At 39.5% G+C, this 15,379-nt stretch overlaps 3 protein-coding genes across 3 annotated transcripts; 2 read left to right on the forward strand and 1 right to left on the reverse strand.

Moving 5' to 3' along the window:
- The first annotated feature begins 3,236 nt into the window (after positions 1-3,236).
- Positions 3,237-8,219, forward strand: rabgap1l2 (RAB GTPase activating protein 1-like 2). Its single transcript, XM_006798382.3, has 8 exons — positions 3,237-3,690; positions 4,536-4,616; positions 4,771-4,881; positions 5,140-5,244; positions 5,340-5,423; positions 5,505-5,576; positions 5,802-6,068; positions 7,655-8,219. The coding sequence occupies exons 1-8, from the start codon at positions 3,580-3,582 to the stop codon at positions 7,883-7,885; spliced, it is 1,062 nt and encodes a 353-aa protein (XP_006798445.2). The 5' UTR covers positions 3,237-3,579; the 3' UTR covers positions 7,886-8,219.
- A 224-nt stretch (positions 8,220-8,443) lies between these two features.
- ebi3 (Epstein-Barr virus induced 3) lies at positions 8,444-11,140 on the forward strand. The gene is made up of 6 exons (XM_006798383.2): positions 8,444-8,721; positions 8,907-9,021; positions 9,162-9,231; positions 9,974-10,091; positions 10,215-10,378; positions 10,985-11,140. The coding sequence occupies exons 1-6, from the start codon at positions 8,616-8,618 to the stop codon at positions 11,138-11,140; spliced, it is 729 nt and encodes a 242-aa protein (XP_006798446.2). The 5' UTR covers positions 8,444-8,615.
- A 280-nt stretch (positions 11,141-11,420) lies between these two features.
- On the reverse strand, positions 11,421-13,531 carry odf3l2a (outer dense fiber of sperm tails 3-like 2a). The gene is made up of 5 exons (XM_087833113.1): positions 13,455-13,531; positions 12,979-13,089; positions 12,710-12,826; positions 12,407-12,548; positions 11,421-11,766 (listed from the first exon to the last, which is right to left on the reverse strand). The coding sequence occupies exons 1-5, from the start codon at positions 13,501-13,503 to the stop codon at positions 11,421-11,423; spliced, it is 765 nt and encodes a 254-aa protein (XP_087689239.1). The 5' UTR covers positions 13,504-13,531.
- Between the last annotated feature and the right edge of the window lie 1,848 nt (positions 13,532-15,379).

A 15,379-nucleotide genomic window follows, 5' to 3' on the forward strand; every position in this document is an offset into this window, starting at 1 on the left:
AAGCCAGTCAAACTACCTTTGGCATTTTTTGTAGTTTCAATAAAATACATGAGAAAATAAATTTTTATGTTTTTGCAGCAGACTTCTAATAACAAAGTGCCTAAAGATACAATTTGATAATTGGTTCTTTGCTAATTTGTCTGGTGCGTATAGACATGACACTGGTTCATTACTTGGGTTAGGTGCCTTTTTTATGCTTGTTTAATTCATAGGTCAGTGTTAAAAAAACATTCCTCTGAAAATGATCCGGCGCAGGGAGTGGACTATTGCTCAAAACTGGTTTAAAAATACCAACAAGTCTGCCTCCTTAGAAGCTAAATCCAGATAATGGAGTGCTGACTTAAGACTTTTGCACAGTATTGTATGTAAACTGCTTTATTTTTATTTTTAAATGTCTTTGTCAGTTTAGATGTTCACTGAACACTGGCGTTCACTGCCACCTACCCAACAAATATCCCCTTAGTCCGATGACAGTGGCTCAGTGTTTGTGCTCACAGGTTTGTTGCACCATAATGAACACAACTGTTGTGTCAGAACTTAACTTTTATTTTCAGGTTACTGTTTCTGTATTTAAAAAAAACACATTCTGCTATGACCTGAGGAAAATCCACAATGTTTCACATAATGTTCCTTTTTTTTCAGGACGAATAAATATGTAGATATCTGCATATTCTTATGGTCTGTCTTTTTCACACAGTGACTCAGACAGTAGATACACAGGATTATGAAATCGGTTTCTTTTCATAGAAGAAGAAAAAAAACAGAAAAGAAAACCACAGACGTACACGTCAAGAGTCTGGACACAGCTTCTCATTTTATGTTTTTTCTTTATTTTCATGACTATTTATATTGTAGATTCTGACTGAAGGCATCAAAACTATGAATGAACACATATGAAATTATGTAGTAAACAAAAAAAGTGAAATAACTCAAAATATGTTTTACATTTTAGATTCTTCAAAGTAGCCACCCTTTGCCTTGATTACTGCTTTGCACACTCTTGGCCTTCTCTCAATGAGCTTCATGATGTAGTCAGCTGCAATGGTTTTCACTTCACAGGTGTGCCTTGTCAGGGTTTGTTTGTGACATTTTTTGCCTTTAAATGGGGTTGGGACCATGTTGTGCAGGAATCAGGTTGGTACACAGCTGACAGGCTTATTTGACAACTGTTAGAATTCATATTAAGTCAAGAACCAATCAGCTATGTAAAGAGAAACGATAATCCACCATTACTTTAAGAACTGAAGGAGTCTGGAACTTTGAAAGTCGCAAAATCCATTAAGCACTAGGATGAAACTGGCTCTGACTGTGCAAATCAAGCCTTTATGTTCAAATAGCTGCTAAGAAAACACGACAAAGGAAAAGGAACAACCAGAAGAAATTTGTTTGGGCAAAGAAACATAAGGAATGGACATTACACCAGCGGAAATCCAAGCTTTGTTCTGATGAGTCCAAATTTGAGCTCTTTGGTTCCACCTACTGTGTCTTTTTGCGATGCAGAAAAGGTGAACGAATGGTCTCTACATGCATGGTTCCCACCGTGAGGAGGTGTGATGGTGTGGGGGAGCTTTGCTGGTGACACTGTTGGGCATTTATTGAAAACTGATGGCACACTGAACCAGCATGACTACCGCAAAATCCTGCCATCCCATCCGGTTTGTGTTTAGTTGGACCATCTTTTATTTTTCAACAGGACAGTGACCCCAAACACACCTACGGGCTATGTAAGGGCTATTTGACCAAGAAGGAGAGTGATGGAGTGCTGCGCCAGATTGCCTGGCCTCCACAATCACCTGACCTAAACCCAATCAAGGTGGTTTGAGATGAGACAGCAAAAGGGCCAACAAGTGCTCAGCATCTCTGGGAACTCCTTCAAGACTGTTGGAAAACCATTTCAGGTGACTACCCGATGAAGCTCATCGAGAGAATGCCAAGACTGTGCAAAGCAGTAATCAAAGCAAAGGGTGGCTACTTTGAAGAATCTAAAATATACAAAATGTTTTGAGTTATTTCACACTGTTTTGTGTACTGCATAATTTCATATGTGTTCATTCATAGTTTTGATGTCTTCAGTGAGAATCTACAAGGTAAATAGTCATGAAAATGAAGAAAAAACAGAAAGTCCAAACTTACTGGTAGTGTACATTAGAGCAGGAAATGCTGATTGAAAAAAAGCCACAGAGGGGGAAACAAAAAAACGTAACTAAACATATGCAGTAGATATTGGCGTATATTTACATGTTTTTTTGGTCTGTCTTTTCCACACGGTGACTCAGACAGTAAATACAAGATGTTGAAATCAGTTTCTGGTCACAGAAGAGAAAAAAAACAGAAAACCACAGGCGTACATTAGAGCGGGAATTGTTTGTTTTTTTTCTTTAAAGCCACAAAGGGGAAACAAATAAAAATTACAAAATTCAGATAAAGAAAGGTAGTGAAACACTGAAGTTTAAAGAAAGGGAAGTGAAACCTTAAAAAAGAAACCGGTCTGTCATCAAGAAAGAGAAGATAAAAACTGAGAGGTTTATAATGCAAGCCAGGAATTGAGAGAAACCATGCATCATTACATGAAAGTGACACCGAGACCGTGGGGGAAAAGGAGGGCGTCGAACACAGAATCATCTTTGTTACTCCACACTCGTGCTTTGGTATTTGAGTGCTTTACCTGCTCGACCCGTTTCATACCCTGTCAGGCTGCTTCGCCCATGACAATAATAGAGCGACAGGTCTCTGTGATGCCAACACCTGCGGATGACAGATCGCAAATACGACATCATTTACTCTTTAAATACATAAGCAGGGTCTGGCAGCTTCACACAGCACCTCTACCTGGCAAAGAAAAGTGTAAAGGGGGAGAAAAAAGTAGAAGAAAAGATGACTGGAGTGAATTTTTAAAGAGGTTTGAAAGCATAAAGTGTGAGAGAAAAACAATTCATAGCATGAGCTTATTTTAACCAGATAAATTAGAGTGAACTAGCTTGTTTGAAAAGTTCAGCTCCAACAACACGTGTTTCTTTTTTTGTTCTTCTATATATGTATACGTGCGTGTGAGAGAGAGCATGGACACGTGAGTTGCTAAGAAAGCTGAGCTCTGCTGTGGGTGTGTGTAAGGTTGTCTTGTTGTCACACTCCCTCTCAGGCCTGTTGTAAACCCTGTTGAACCTGTTACCGCCCGAATACCTATAACACTGTTTTTCCTGAAACAGTAGGCAGTTCTGACTGACTTCTAACGAGGATTTAAGCAGAGATACATTTCACCTTTAGCGTATTATTCTGTTGCTCACCTTTGGACTATAAACAGACTTTCCTTATCCTCGATTGACTTGGACTTTAACCTGATATTTCCTGTTTATGCTCAAATACTGGACTTGCAACCATCATCACTGCAAGGAAAAAGAACTGCATCGCTATGAACCCGCTTCTTTAATTCACTTAAGAGACAGATTGTCCTTCGGGCCTGACGGGATCCCCATTACTTCTCGTGGGTCTGTTTAAAATTGGAGCCTCAACGTGCAAAAGCTCTGACTGTTTACATCTGATTGAGCGGAGGCAGCTCTTGTAGCTGCATATTTGGACAAGATGATGGAAGAGGTGTCCATGGTCAATGCTTACGATGCCCATGCAATCGAGCAGATGAGCGAGGAGGAGATTTTTGCCTGTCTAGAGTCTGAAACGGGACCTAAATTCACAGTAAGTTTCTTTTTCTTTCAGTTTGTGCACTTAGTGACAACAGCTGAGCTATTTTTCTTCATAATTCCGCAGTGAAGTAGTAGAACATGAGTCTGCATTAACTCAAGTACTGTCCTTAAGCAGATTTGTACTGCCTGTGTGTATTTCCATTTTTAGATGTCTACATTTTAGAAGAAATATTACACATTTGACTGATTTATCCAACAAGGCACTACTTTTATCCTCTACAGCAACAAATTTCTTCTTACTTGTTAATGCATATTAACAACCTATTAATATAAATGATTATGTCAGTAGATTGTAACACTCACACACTCATTTCAAGTTGCAGATTGTCCTTATTTGAATGTTGATTAGGAGCAAAGCATTAAATGGGTGTAGTGCTGCTCTTAGCTTGCCTCTACGGGCCTGTTTGGGTTTGATCTTTACAATATTTCTACATCTATTACACGAGCAACTGGCTAAACGGTAGCTGCAAGTACAATCACAACACATAAAACATTCCTTTGGATGTTTTATGGATGGATTTTAATTTCAGAAAAAAAAGGGAATGATTTCTGGTTGTTCGTTTTAGATATCTGAGATATGGAAATTGCCATTTCAGACTTCCTTCTACTATTACTCCCTCAGGCATACCAATTTGATCATTTCCCCATGTGCTTATTTTATCTTATCTTGGTGCTATCTCCTTCTGGATCTCTTTCTTGGGCTCGTTCTTGATTTGTCATGCTCATCCCTCATCCGGGACAATATCTGTGTGGAGGAGATAGCTTTCTTCAGCTCAGTCAAATATGACAGTTTTTCTGCGTTGTTATATTTAGTGCATTTTGACTCTCTGCCATTAGGTACCAACAAAGAAAGCTAAACTGAAGGAGTGCCGGCTTCAAATAATGGATGACGAGGAAGACACTTTGGACAAATATGTGGTGGGGGATCTTTGTCTCTAAAGTCAATCCTAACATTCTTCTTTTGCTGTGATAAGTGCTAGGATCAGGTTCAAGTTATTTTCTTATTCTTTATCTAAAATGTCTTTTTTTTTTAAATGCTGAGACTTTGATAGATTGTTTCTGTGGTTTGCAGAAGGAAAACCGTCAGCTTCAGCAGGCCAGCCTTCGTCTGGAGCAGGAAAATGACAATCTGGCCCACAAATTGATCTCCAGCAAGGTGGCCCTGAGGAACACTCTAGACAAGGTACAATTAATTACTGCCCTTTTCAAAAGGGTAGCGAAACCCCACAGGAAATGAATAAAGTGTAACCGTAATAGAATAATATATTTGGCATTCATTTTACATTTCATTAGAATAGCACAGTGATTTCGTCTTATTGTATTATTATTAACTTCTGGTATTGTGCATGGCCCTGCAGTTATATGCAACATCGATATAAAAGTTTCATTCACGATGAAAGCGTAATATCCTGAGCTGACTGCCGCGATTTTCTCTTTGCAGGCGGAGGACAAAGTGGACGAACTAACCAAAGACCTTATGGAAACTAGACAGCAACTGCAGATCACAGAAGAGGAGAAAAGAGGGAAAGAGGAGGAAGTTGCCATGGTGAGATTTAAGTTATTCATGCTTCCTCACAATTAGAGATTTTGATATTTAACTGCAGGCATAACTGAGCGAAGGAATGTTATCTTTCATTATAGCTGAAGGAAGTGTTTCGGAGAGAAATAGAAAAGGCCGAGCAGAAACTCAAAAGGTCGTCTGGTATCATTGCAGACTACAAACAGGTACAGAGAGTTTCTAAAATCACTACATTTCTTCTGCTGATGTTTTGCTTAATTATGTTAAAGTCGTGATCTTTGGCTCAGATCTGTTCTCAGCTGACAAACCGCCTTGAAAGCCAGCAAGCCGCCCACAGAGAGGAGGTGGATTCACTTAAGGTGAGGGTAGCGCTCTTCCTTTGGAGCTTTGCTGTCATCTCTTCTTCTTTTATCTCACCTCTTACCTCCGCCGTGCTTCATCTCAAATCCTGTTGTTGTATAAAATGCTTTCAACCTTTCTATTAACTCATCAGTTACTCAGATTATCTATTACATATGTCACGTTTGAGAGGAAAAAATCTGTATCATTTAATTTTTGCTGCACTTTTTTTTTTCACATTACAGAGTGCAATAAAAGCTTGCTCCCACTGTCGACACATCATGAATTCAGATGAAACGTCCGATATAGGTCGGGACTCAGAAACGGCTGCGCAGACGGAAGATCAGAAAGTGACTGAACAGGGCGTGGAGGAGAAGGATGAAGATCCCACGCTGGAGGAGCAGGGGAGGAGGGAGCAGGAAAAGGAGCTACTCAGGGCTCAGATTGGGGGTTTGGAAAAGGAGCTGGTCCAGACCAAACTCCAGATGGTGGAAGCCACGTGCAAAATCCAGGTAAGACCAGTGAATCAGACCGGACTGGACCATTCATAGATACATATCTTGATTAAATCTCTGACCTTCACAAATATCTACAAGCATGTAACCAAAACATACACAAATTGTCAGTGTTTTGCAGATAAGAGGATATCTGTATATATGTCAGCCAATAAATGGCAACAAAATGCAGCAAAGAAATGTTTTTGTCATAACATGGGTTAGTAGTAGTTTTACACTATAACATATCTCTCTCAGTTTGCTTCTTGGTCACAGTTAAGAAAAATCAAGGAAGATCTGGATAAATATTGGTTGCCACCCATCCAGCTGTCCATCCATTTATTTTCTTCCGCTTATCCAGAATTGGGGTGAGGTGCTAGCAGGCTAAATAGGGTTTTTCTTTCCCCAGTCCCATTTCCTGCTTGGGGATACTGAGCCAGTTACAAATATGATGAGATTTATAATCCTTCCACCATGTTCTGGGGTGTCTCCCTGGATAGATGGATAGACGTGGCCGGAAAACCTGATGGGAAAGTGCCCAGAAGGCATCCTGATTAGCTGCTCAAACAACCTCAATTGGTTTTTTGAGCATAGGGTGGGGAGAGATCAGTGGCATTCAATAAAAAAAAAAAGATTATTTTATTTTAAAGTGGTCATTAGCATGACTGTGAGCTCTGCTAGTCTAGTGCTGCATTAAATCTGTCTTTTTATAGGGAATATGTTGACACCTGACCTCTAATAAAGCTGATATGAAGCATTTTTTACTAAGCATAAGCCCCTGAAGACAGACAACAGGACCAGGTTCTGAGATATTGTCGCTGTTCCAGTAAAACAGGTTTGACAACACTGGAAAGTGAAAGTTACAAAGGAACATTTTCAGGAAGAAGTAGCAGAAAACAGAGACTTCAAAAGCTAACAGGAATTACCCCGGATCATTTTTGAAGTCATTTACTTGATAAATAACACAGAAATAGCATAATGGGATAATCCTGAAGAATGCTTCAAGATTCATTACTTATTACTTTATTACTTTTAAGTATTAAAGTACTCTAATTACATATCTAGCATGCTTAAAATAGGCATATAAATAAATTGCATTACTTCCACAATACATTATCATAATTATTAATTAATATCATATTTAATACGTGTGTTTTTGTGAGCTTTTGAGACTTCTAAATCATTTTTTTCCTGAAAAATGTAACTAAATTGTGCAAAAAAAAAAAGCTTAATATTGCAAATATGATGCAAATTCAAACTCGCATGTACAAACTTTGGTCAGAAGGTTTGGAAAACACTGCAGTTCCAAAAAAACTGAATTTTCTGACAATTGTTTCATGGTTCAGGATTTACAGGGTTGAAGTAATTCATAATAGTGTCCAGTTAGTGAATTATTTAAAACTAATCATTACAGGTAAATTCAGGTATAACTGTGACCCATAATAGATTAAAAACTTTAGTGTTAATTTGCCAATAATCATATGAATTGGCATTGTTATTTAAATATTATGTTATTAAACATAAGTGCATATTTAGTAAAAACATAGTAAAATTAATTGCACAATGCAGTATTTGCAGTCATACATCTGTGTATCCTCATGCAGGAGCTGGAGCACCAGAAGGGAATCCTGACCAGTGATCTGCAGGAAGCAAAGAACAGCTGGATCAGCAAGGCCTTCACCTCGCTGCGGACCTCCAGCGGGGGGCTTCACAGTCTTAACATACACAAAGACGGGACTCACACAGTGGGTTGGAACGTCCACAGTGCCTCCCTCTCTGCATGGAGCCCCAAGAAGCTATCGTGGCCTCACAGAGTCAATCGAGAAAATGTCTGAGAGCTTGGACTGTGAATGCGCAGATGACACAAAACTGGACACTAGAGGGGGGTTATACCTCTGCTGAAGTATGACTTTATTGCCTGAGTGATAACCAAAGACTGTATATACAGAATGATTTAAACCTGTACCTGCTGATTCCTAATTTGTGCACTAGATGGCAGTCAAGACACCATGAGCTGAGGAGAGTACCAGAGAGCACTGACAGTTGATATGAAGTAGGGACTTTCTTGGCTTTGCTGATTTTGTCTTTACTGATAGGTTTCTTTGCATATTTGTAAATGTACGTGCTGCGTGAGTCTCCTGGAGACCAGTATTTTCGTTTGTGCCATAAATGCACCATTAAAGAAGTAACCACTTCAAAAAAAATTCTCTTTCATGACGTAAGGAAACCTTAATCAGCATGCAGTAATTCATAACTGTTCAGTTCTTATAAGGAATTTCCTGTGCTGTGACTTCTCTTCCTCTTTCGCAATGACCCCTTTGGCTTTTATACCGCAATCAGCTGCGAGGCGCTCAAATACACAGGGGAGGCGAGACTGTGAAGCAACTTGTTATTGCTGTACTTTGACACAAAGACAGGTGTAGATCTGCAAGGAAAAGGGCAAAGGACAAGGGAATAACAGAAGAGAGTAGTATTTAACTTGGGCCCGGGGTTGGGAGTTGACTGTAACATTTCTAAAACTACTTTGAAAAACTGCTCTTGGCGAATAATCTCTCCTCTGAAGCAATGAGGGCTGCAGTATTTGGTGGTGGCTATGTCACTGTGATTCTACTAATTAGCATTGTTGAAAGTCAAGCACTGGACCTGCTGAGAGGAGCTGGAACATCACAGAGTGAGTGCTAGTCTGTGCTTGACTACATGTTTCCACTTATTCTTTCTTTCTTTCATGTTATGTTATAATATTATTCTCAAAATGATACCGATACAGATATTAAATTTTGTATTTTTCTTTATTCTGTATTTCTGTCAGTGTTTATGTATTGCACTCAGTGACTAAATCCAGTTTTTGCCTGCCAGATCCCCTCTCCGCTCCCAAGGTGCACTGCTGGTGTTCGAGCTATCCAAATGCGACGCTGTGCACCTGGCCTAAACCACCCCACTTCCCTAGCACACATTACATTGCCACATACAGGTAAGTCTGTGAATAGTTTTAGTGGGTGCTGACCCAAAGCACTGACCCCTTTTTAGTAGGAGACACTCTACTTAACAAGTGTCATTAAATAGCCTTTTTTTTCTTAAATGTGTTTATGTGTAAATGTTTGTGTTTACCAGTGAGAGATATAATCAGGCAAGCAGCAAGGAATGCCATCTCCTTCCACCCGGCTCTTCATCGTCTGAACAGGTACCAGTTTATAACCTTAAGAGATCATCTGATATTGGCTGTGCATCTAGGAATTTTTGGATATATTCTTGTCTGTTATGAGCAAAAATCCCTGGATCCTGAGACTGAAATCATGCATCATGCATAGTATGGAGGGAATTTTCAGTCATGGGGTGACGTTAACCCTTAGGTTTGCAAACAGCCAAGAGAAAGGAGAAGAGGTGGTTTCCAGAATTCATGCAACAAAATATAACTCATTTAGATAAGTTGTACTATATATATATATGTATATATATATACATATATATATATATATATATGTATATATACACACACACACACACACACACACACACACACATACATACTGTACTGGAATGATCCACTGTACTGTTTCTACTGTAATGAACTGGAATGATCCACAAACCTGACAGGACAGGCTGAGTTTTGGAAAATCCCATTTCTTTTCTTTTCTTTTCTTTTCTTTTCTTTTCTTTTCTTTTCTTTTCTTTTCTTTTTTCTTTTCTTTTCTTTTCTTTTCTTTTCTTTTCTTTTCTTTTCTTTTCTTTTCTTTTCTCTTTTCTTTTCTTTTCTTTTCTTTTTTTGAATCATTTCAAGTTTATCTTGTGAGTCTGAGGAAACGAGGGTCTCAGTAATTTGTGATCTGTGGTTGATTACTAATTCTGATCATCTCAAGTGCTCGTCATTTTGTGAATTCCCCAAAGTTTTCTTTCATCTTCTCTCTCTTTTTCTTTTTTTTCAGTTCTGGATCTGCCAGCTGCCCAACCTGAAGCTTCTTACTGACTACATAATCAACATCACAGCAGTTCATTCTGGGAGAAGCAGCTCCCATCTAACAAGCTTCATGCTGGAGGATATAGGTGAGAAATGAAATTACACAGAATGTGGTCAAACTTCACTTAGCTTCATAACCCAATTCCTGTTTTTATCTAAACAAACAAACAAAAAAAACAATTTAAAAAAAATCTGTTCTGTGTGTTCAGTGAAACCAGATCCTCCCGTTGATGTCCGGGTTTCCCCTACTAACAACAGAAAGTTGTTGGTTGAGTGGTCTCCTCCACCTACTTGGACCAACTTGGCAATATTCCCCCTAAAATACCAGATTATCTACCAGTGGGAAAACAAGGGGATCCGAAGGTCTGTTAATGTAAGTATGATTTTCATCACACCATATTTGCATAAGTGTTACAACCACAAGTTTTGTAAGCAGCACATCACACTTAACGCTTACACGGATATCACATGTGCAAGTTCAAAATTACCCAAACCTTTTGAAGCAACCTCGAATTGCTTTTTTTTGTACTTGTTGTTTTTCTAAAAAAGTTTCCATCGTCTACAGGATCCAGTTTTTAATTGAATCATTTAATCATCAGTAGCTTTTCTGTTTCCTTTTAAATATTACAACACTCATTAACTTGACTTCAAGTGTTCAAAATTGTGTGAAAATATTTTCTCATAAACTGTTTTTAAGATGTTGGTCATGATTTACTGAATTTTTTTTTAAAAAAGTGCATCCGCACACACTGTAACTGATTTGAAAGTATGACTAATGATTGGAAACACATTTGCATTATTACTAAACTCTTCCATCCACTTTCATGAAACGGTTTATGATTCATCAACTATTTATAAGTCCTTTACTTCTATTTTAATATGTGACTTAAAGTAACCAGTATCTTTTCCCACTGGGCTGACTTGTAGCCTCCTGGTGTTAACTATGTGTGTTTTTACATATGTATATTTTCTCCTCCAGCTGGGTCCTTATGAGAACACCATGGTTGAACTGAAGGCCCTGACCCCAGGGAGGCCATACCTGTTCCAAGTGTGTGCTAGGGAGCTGCTTGGTCTGGGCAAATGCAGTGACTGGAGTGTGCCCGTGAAGATCACAATACCAAGAAAAAGACTGTAGGAAGTTCCACTGACTTCCTTTTTTTGTTTACCCATTTCCTGTTAAGCTTGCACTGAAGTAAACAATTTCATTTTCTGGTATTTTACCTGCACGAAAAATGCAAACACAAACTATTTATATTTTGTTTTATTTATTAAAGAGTATTGTAAATGGATATCATGCGCACAGTTTACATTTCCAGTTTAAGTCAGTATTTTTTGTATTATTGTTATTTTGTAACAGTGTTGGTTTGTCAAGTCAAAAAGAATAAAAATAAGGTGTCTGAAGCAAATCCTCATTGTCAGTCAGTTACATTTACCACAAGTGGGGTGACAAACTCAGAGTGTCTGATGCCCAGAGTGAAGGATGGTGATTTTGGAAGGTGCAAATGAAATCTCTCTGGGTTGTAGGCGCCAGGGCCAGGAATAGCAGAGGAATAATTGGGCCTTTTAGTCCTCCCCTGCATGGTGAAGGACGGATGGCGATGACGGTAAATGTCCGGGTTGGTGCTGTTGTATTTTCCTGGTCCGGGAGTTGTGGCGAGATCTTCAGAGGGAGCGCCGACCTTCCTCCGGGCTGAGAAACTGTAGCTGGCACTGGAGGGTTTGTGAGGAATATGATGTCCCAGAAGATTAGGAAGACTGTAACTGGAAGATTGACGGAAACAATATAAAGGTTAACAGGAGCACTGAGTGTGATGTAAGATGGTAAATCTGGTGTTATTCTCTGTTTGATTTCTAAATTCCTCATGCTGTCTTGGGCACCTACTCCCAAGCCCATTCTTCTTTCCTAAAAAACAAAGGAAACCATATTTATCAAAGATGCGGACTTAGTAGGAAATGGCTGGGGTGGATATAGCAGGCTATCCCCTCTAAGTTTGGGAAACAACGGAGCTCAATCAGACGCTATTAAGCAACAACCTCTGAGGCTGGGAATGGGAACCTCTGAGGCTGGGAAGCAGAAGTGCTTATAAAGTTGAGGTTCCTCAAATAGCCACTTAACCCTTATTCCGTATTAGAGGCAATCTTCCGTCTTGTACTGTCGAACTTTAGAGCAGAAATAAATATAGTTAGAGCCTAGTAACAGTAGCTGCAGGTTTTAATACTCAAGAATGCTCAAGTCAAATCTGTGCACAATTTTAGATGAATTAAATCCTAGATTAACACTAAACGCTAACTTGAACTGTTTATGGTTACTAGAAGGATTCAGGAAAGGGATCCACAAACCAACGGGTGATGTCACACCACTTTCATTGACCTCTAATCTACCTCTCCTCCTCGCTTTTACCTGTTAGGTGAGGGTACAGCATCCACAGAGCGGTATCTGGTTCGAGCTCCAATGATGTGTGATGGAGGTCTGCGGTGGCCATTGAGGGGCGGAGCCTTCTCTGGACTGTAGGCTCCGGGCCCGGGAGTCTGGAATAGGTCACCTAACATAAAAGGAAACTAGTTTGAAATTAGTCCTTTATTTTAGGGGGAAGATGGATGAATGGGTGGATGGACTGATAAATGGATGGATGACTAATGCTTGTCCAAATATCTGACATCAATTACACAGGTTGAATTGTTTTTCCTTCTTTTTTACCTTTACTTCCTGTACGCCCTCCTCTGCCCAAAATAGAGTAAGATGGCGTTTCCATGCTGCCAAAACGCGTGACCTTTGATCCAACGTGGTACCTCGGTCCTGGGCTGGAGTCCACAGAGACCACTGCAAACAAGGCCAAAAACCATCAAAGTGCTATTCCTTTACTTTAACTGCTCCAGCTTAGCATTAAGTACTTCTTTGTAGCACTCCTTAGTCAACGATTGGTCCACTGAGGGCAAGTTTACCAGAACATACAAAAATAACTGACAACTTACTCGCACTGCTCATACGACTGTGGAAGGTATATGCTGCACTTCTGGGCTTGGTGAAATCATGGTTGACGTATCCAACTGTAGGGGGCAGGCTGTAGCGTCCAGGGCCTGGGCCTGACAGTGAGTAGGTGGAGGAGGAGGAGGATGGTGGTGAAAATGATGCAACAGATTGCACTCCAAGCAGCAGTATAGCACACCCACCGCTCTTTGGCTCCGGCTGCATCGTCTCTGATGATTTCCATATGGAGCTCTTTGACTTATTTTCTATGGTTATGCATTTTAACCTACTTCCTCTGCTTTTTGGGGAATGGATTCTAAACAAAGTAGAAATCTCAAACAAGTGTGGAGCAACGACTGTATAATGCTGTGCAAGATTTCATAGCAAAAACAGTTCAGCTATAATACAGTCCATGTGGATGCAAACACACACACACACATACATAACCACACATGCAGGCATACACATTTCTCAAACTGACCTCTTTCTCTAGCAGAGATAATCGGCCGTTTCTTCTCCGCCTCCTCCATAGTCTACCGACCTCTTTCTTCACTCTCCTCAGCTTTTCTTTTTTGAGTCCACTGTTACTTCAGACACATCCTTTTCTTACTCCTTTTCTTGTGTGGCTCTGTCCAGGTAAGTATCCCAGGCTGAATTATTCATTGTCATGAGGTAAAGAAATCCTATCTTGACTGAGGCCCTGATCTGCACAAACTTGTTGTCAACCTTTTTTCCTCCAAGGTTCCTCAGGAGAAATAGTTTTTACCAAATAGACACTTAAAGAGCTCAAATAATTGTTTAGCATGTAAATCTGAATGTGAAGTGCTCTGCTGAAACACGATCTTGAAGTGATGTATAATGATCATGTTGGTAACGTGTAATGTAGTTAATTTGTAACACTATTCCAAAGTATTTGGTTACTGTACTGCAGTATTTGTCTTCACTCATGTATGTATGCTCAAGTGACAGCATCTCAGTGGACATGCTATTAAAGTGGAAGGACCTAGAACATTCCTCTGCAGCATATTGATATCTGAACATTAAACACTAAGTTCTTTATTGAACTTGTAAGGATATTCATGTGAGTACAAATGCTTGCAAATTTCATGTCTGCACCTTTAAACAGGGGGTTCTTCATATTGACGGGTGGACACAATTTCATTTGAAAAGCCTTACAGGCCCTTTGCAGTATTTATGTACATATTTACCAATAATAATTACCAATAATCATCCCACAGATGTAATATTATCTACAGCTACTCTTAGTACCATTGATGTTAAATTAGACTCTTTTTCTCCAATTGATCTTTCTGAGTTAACTTCAATAATTACTTCCTCCAAACCATCAACGTGTCTTTTAGACCCCATTCCTACAAAACTGCTCAAAGAAGTCCTGCCATTAATTAATTCTGATCAACCTATCTCTAATAATCGGCTATGTACCACAAGCCTTCAAGCTGGCTGTAGTTAAACCTTTACTCAAAAAGCCATCTCTAGACCCAGCAGTCTTAGCTAATTATAGGCCAATCTCCAACCTTCCTTTCATATCAAAAATCCTTGAAAGAGTAGTTGTCAAACAGCTAACAGATCATCTACAGAGGAATGGTTTATTTGAAGAGTTTCAGTCAGGTTTCAGAGCTCATCACAGCACAGAAACAGCTTTAGTGAAGGTTACAAATGATCTTCTTATGGCCTCTGACAGTGGACTCATCTGTGTGCTTGTCCTGCTAGACCTTAGTGCAGCATTCGATACTGTTGACCATAATATCCTATTAGAGCGATTAGAACATGCTGTAGGTATTACAGGTACTGCACTGCAGTGGTTTGTATCATATCTATCTAATAGACTCAAATTTGTGCATGTAAATGGAGAGTCCTCTTCACACACTGAGGTTAATTATGGAGTTCCACAGGGTTCAGTGCTAGGACCAATTCTGTTTACATTATACATGCTTCCCTTAGGCAGCATCATTAGAAGACATAGCATACATTTTCACTGCTATGCAGATGACACCCAGCTCTATCTGTCCATGAAGCCAGATAACACACACCAATTAGTTAAACTGAAGGACTGTCTTAAAGACATAAAGACCTGGATGGCCGCTAACTTTCTGCTTCTTAATTCAGATAAAACTGAGGTTATTGTACTCGGTGCTGAAAAGCTTAGAAATATGGTATCTAACCAGATTCTTACTCTGGATGGCATTACCTTGGCCTCCAGTAACACTGTGAGGAACCTTGGAGTCATTTTTGACCAGGATATGTCCTTCAACGCACATATTAAACAAATATGTAAGACTGCGTTCTTCCATTTGCGCAACATCTCTAAAATTAGAAATATCCTGTCTCAGAGTGACGCTGAAAAACTAGTTCATGCATTTATTACTTCCAGGCTGGACTACTGCA

Source organism: Neolamprologus brichardi, chromosome 19 (genome assembly GCF_056152115.1).
Source record: "Neolamprologus brichardi isolate AB-2024 chromosome 19, ASM5615211v1, whole genome shotgun sequence".
Taxonomy (NCBI): Eukaryota; Metazoa; Chordata; class Actinopteri; order Cichliformes; family Cichlidae; genus Neolamprologus; species Neolamprologus brichardi.

What these genes read in the sequence shown, in the direction of transcription:
- odf3l2a (XM_087833113.1), bottom strand. Translation starts at nt 13,503, where the DNA reads ATGGAGGAGGCGGAGAAGAAACGGCCGATTATCTCTGCTAGAGAAAGA. An exon ending in TATCTCTGCTAGAGAAAGAG is followed by an intron (nt 13,090 to 13,454) that starts GTCAGTTTGAGA and finishes ACTCACTGTCAG; the next exon opens with GCCCAGGCCCTGGACGCTAC. An exon ending in GCTGTACCCTCACCTAACAG is followed by an intron (nt 11,767 to 12,406) that starts GTAAAAGCGAGG and finishes TCAATCTTCCAG; the next exon opens with TTACAGTCTTCCTAATCTTC.
- rabgap1l2 (XM_006798382.3), top strand. Translation starts at nt 3,580, where the DNA reads ATGATGGAAGAGGTGTCCATGGTCAATGCTTACGATGCCCATGCAATC. An exon ending in AAACGGGACCTAAATTCACA is followed by an intron (nt 3,691 to 4,535) that starts GTAAGTTTCTTT and finishes CTCTGCCATTAG; the next exon opens with GTACCAACAAAGAAAGCTAA. An exon ending in ACACTTTGGACAAATATGTG is followed by an intron (nt 4,617 to 4,770) that starts GTGGGGGATCTT and finishes TGTGGTTTGCAG; the next exon opens with AAGGAAAACCGTCAGCTTCA.
- ebi3 (XM_006798383.2), top strand. Translation starts at nt 8,616, where the DNA reads ATGAGGGCTGCAGTATTTGGTGGTGGCTATGTCACTGTGATTCTACTA. An exon ending in CATTACATTGCCACATACAG is followed by an intron (nt 9,022 to 9,161) that starts GTAAGTCTGTGA and finishes TGTGTTTACCAG; the next exon opens with TGAGAGATATAATCAGGCAA. An exon ending in CTTCATGCTGGAGGATATAG is followed by an intron (nt 10,092 to 10,214) that starts GTGAGAAATGAA and finishes CTGTGTGTTCAG; the next exon opens with TGAAACCAGATCCTCCCGTT.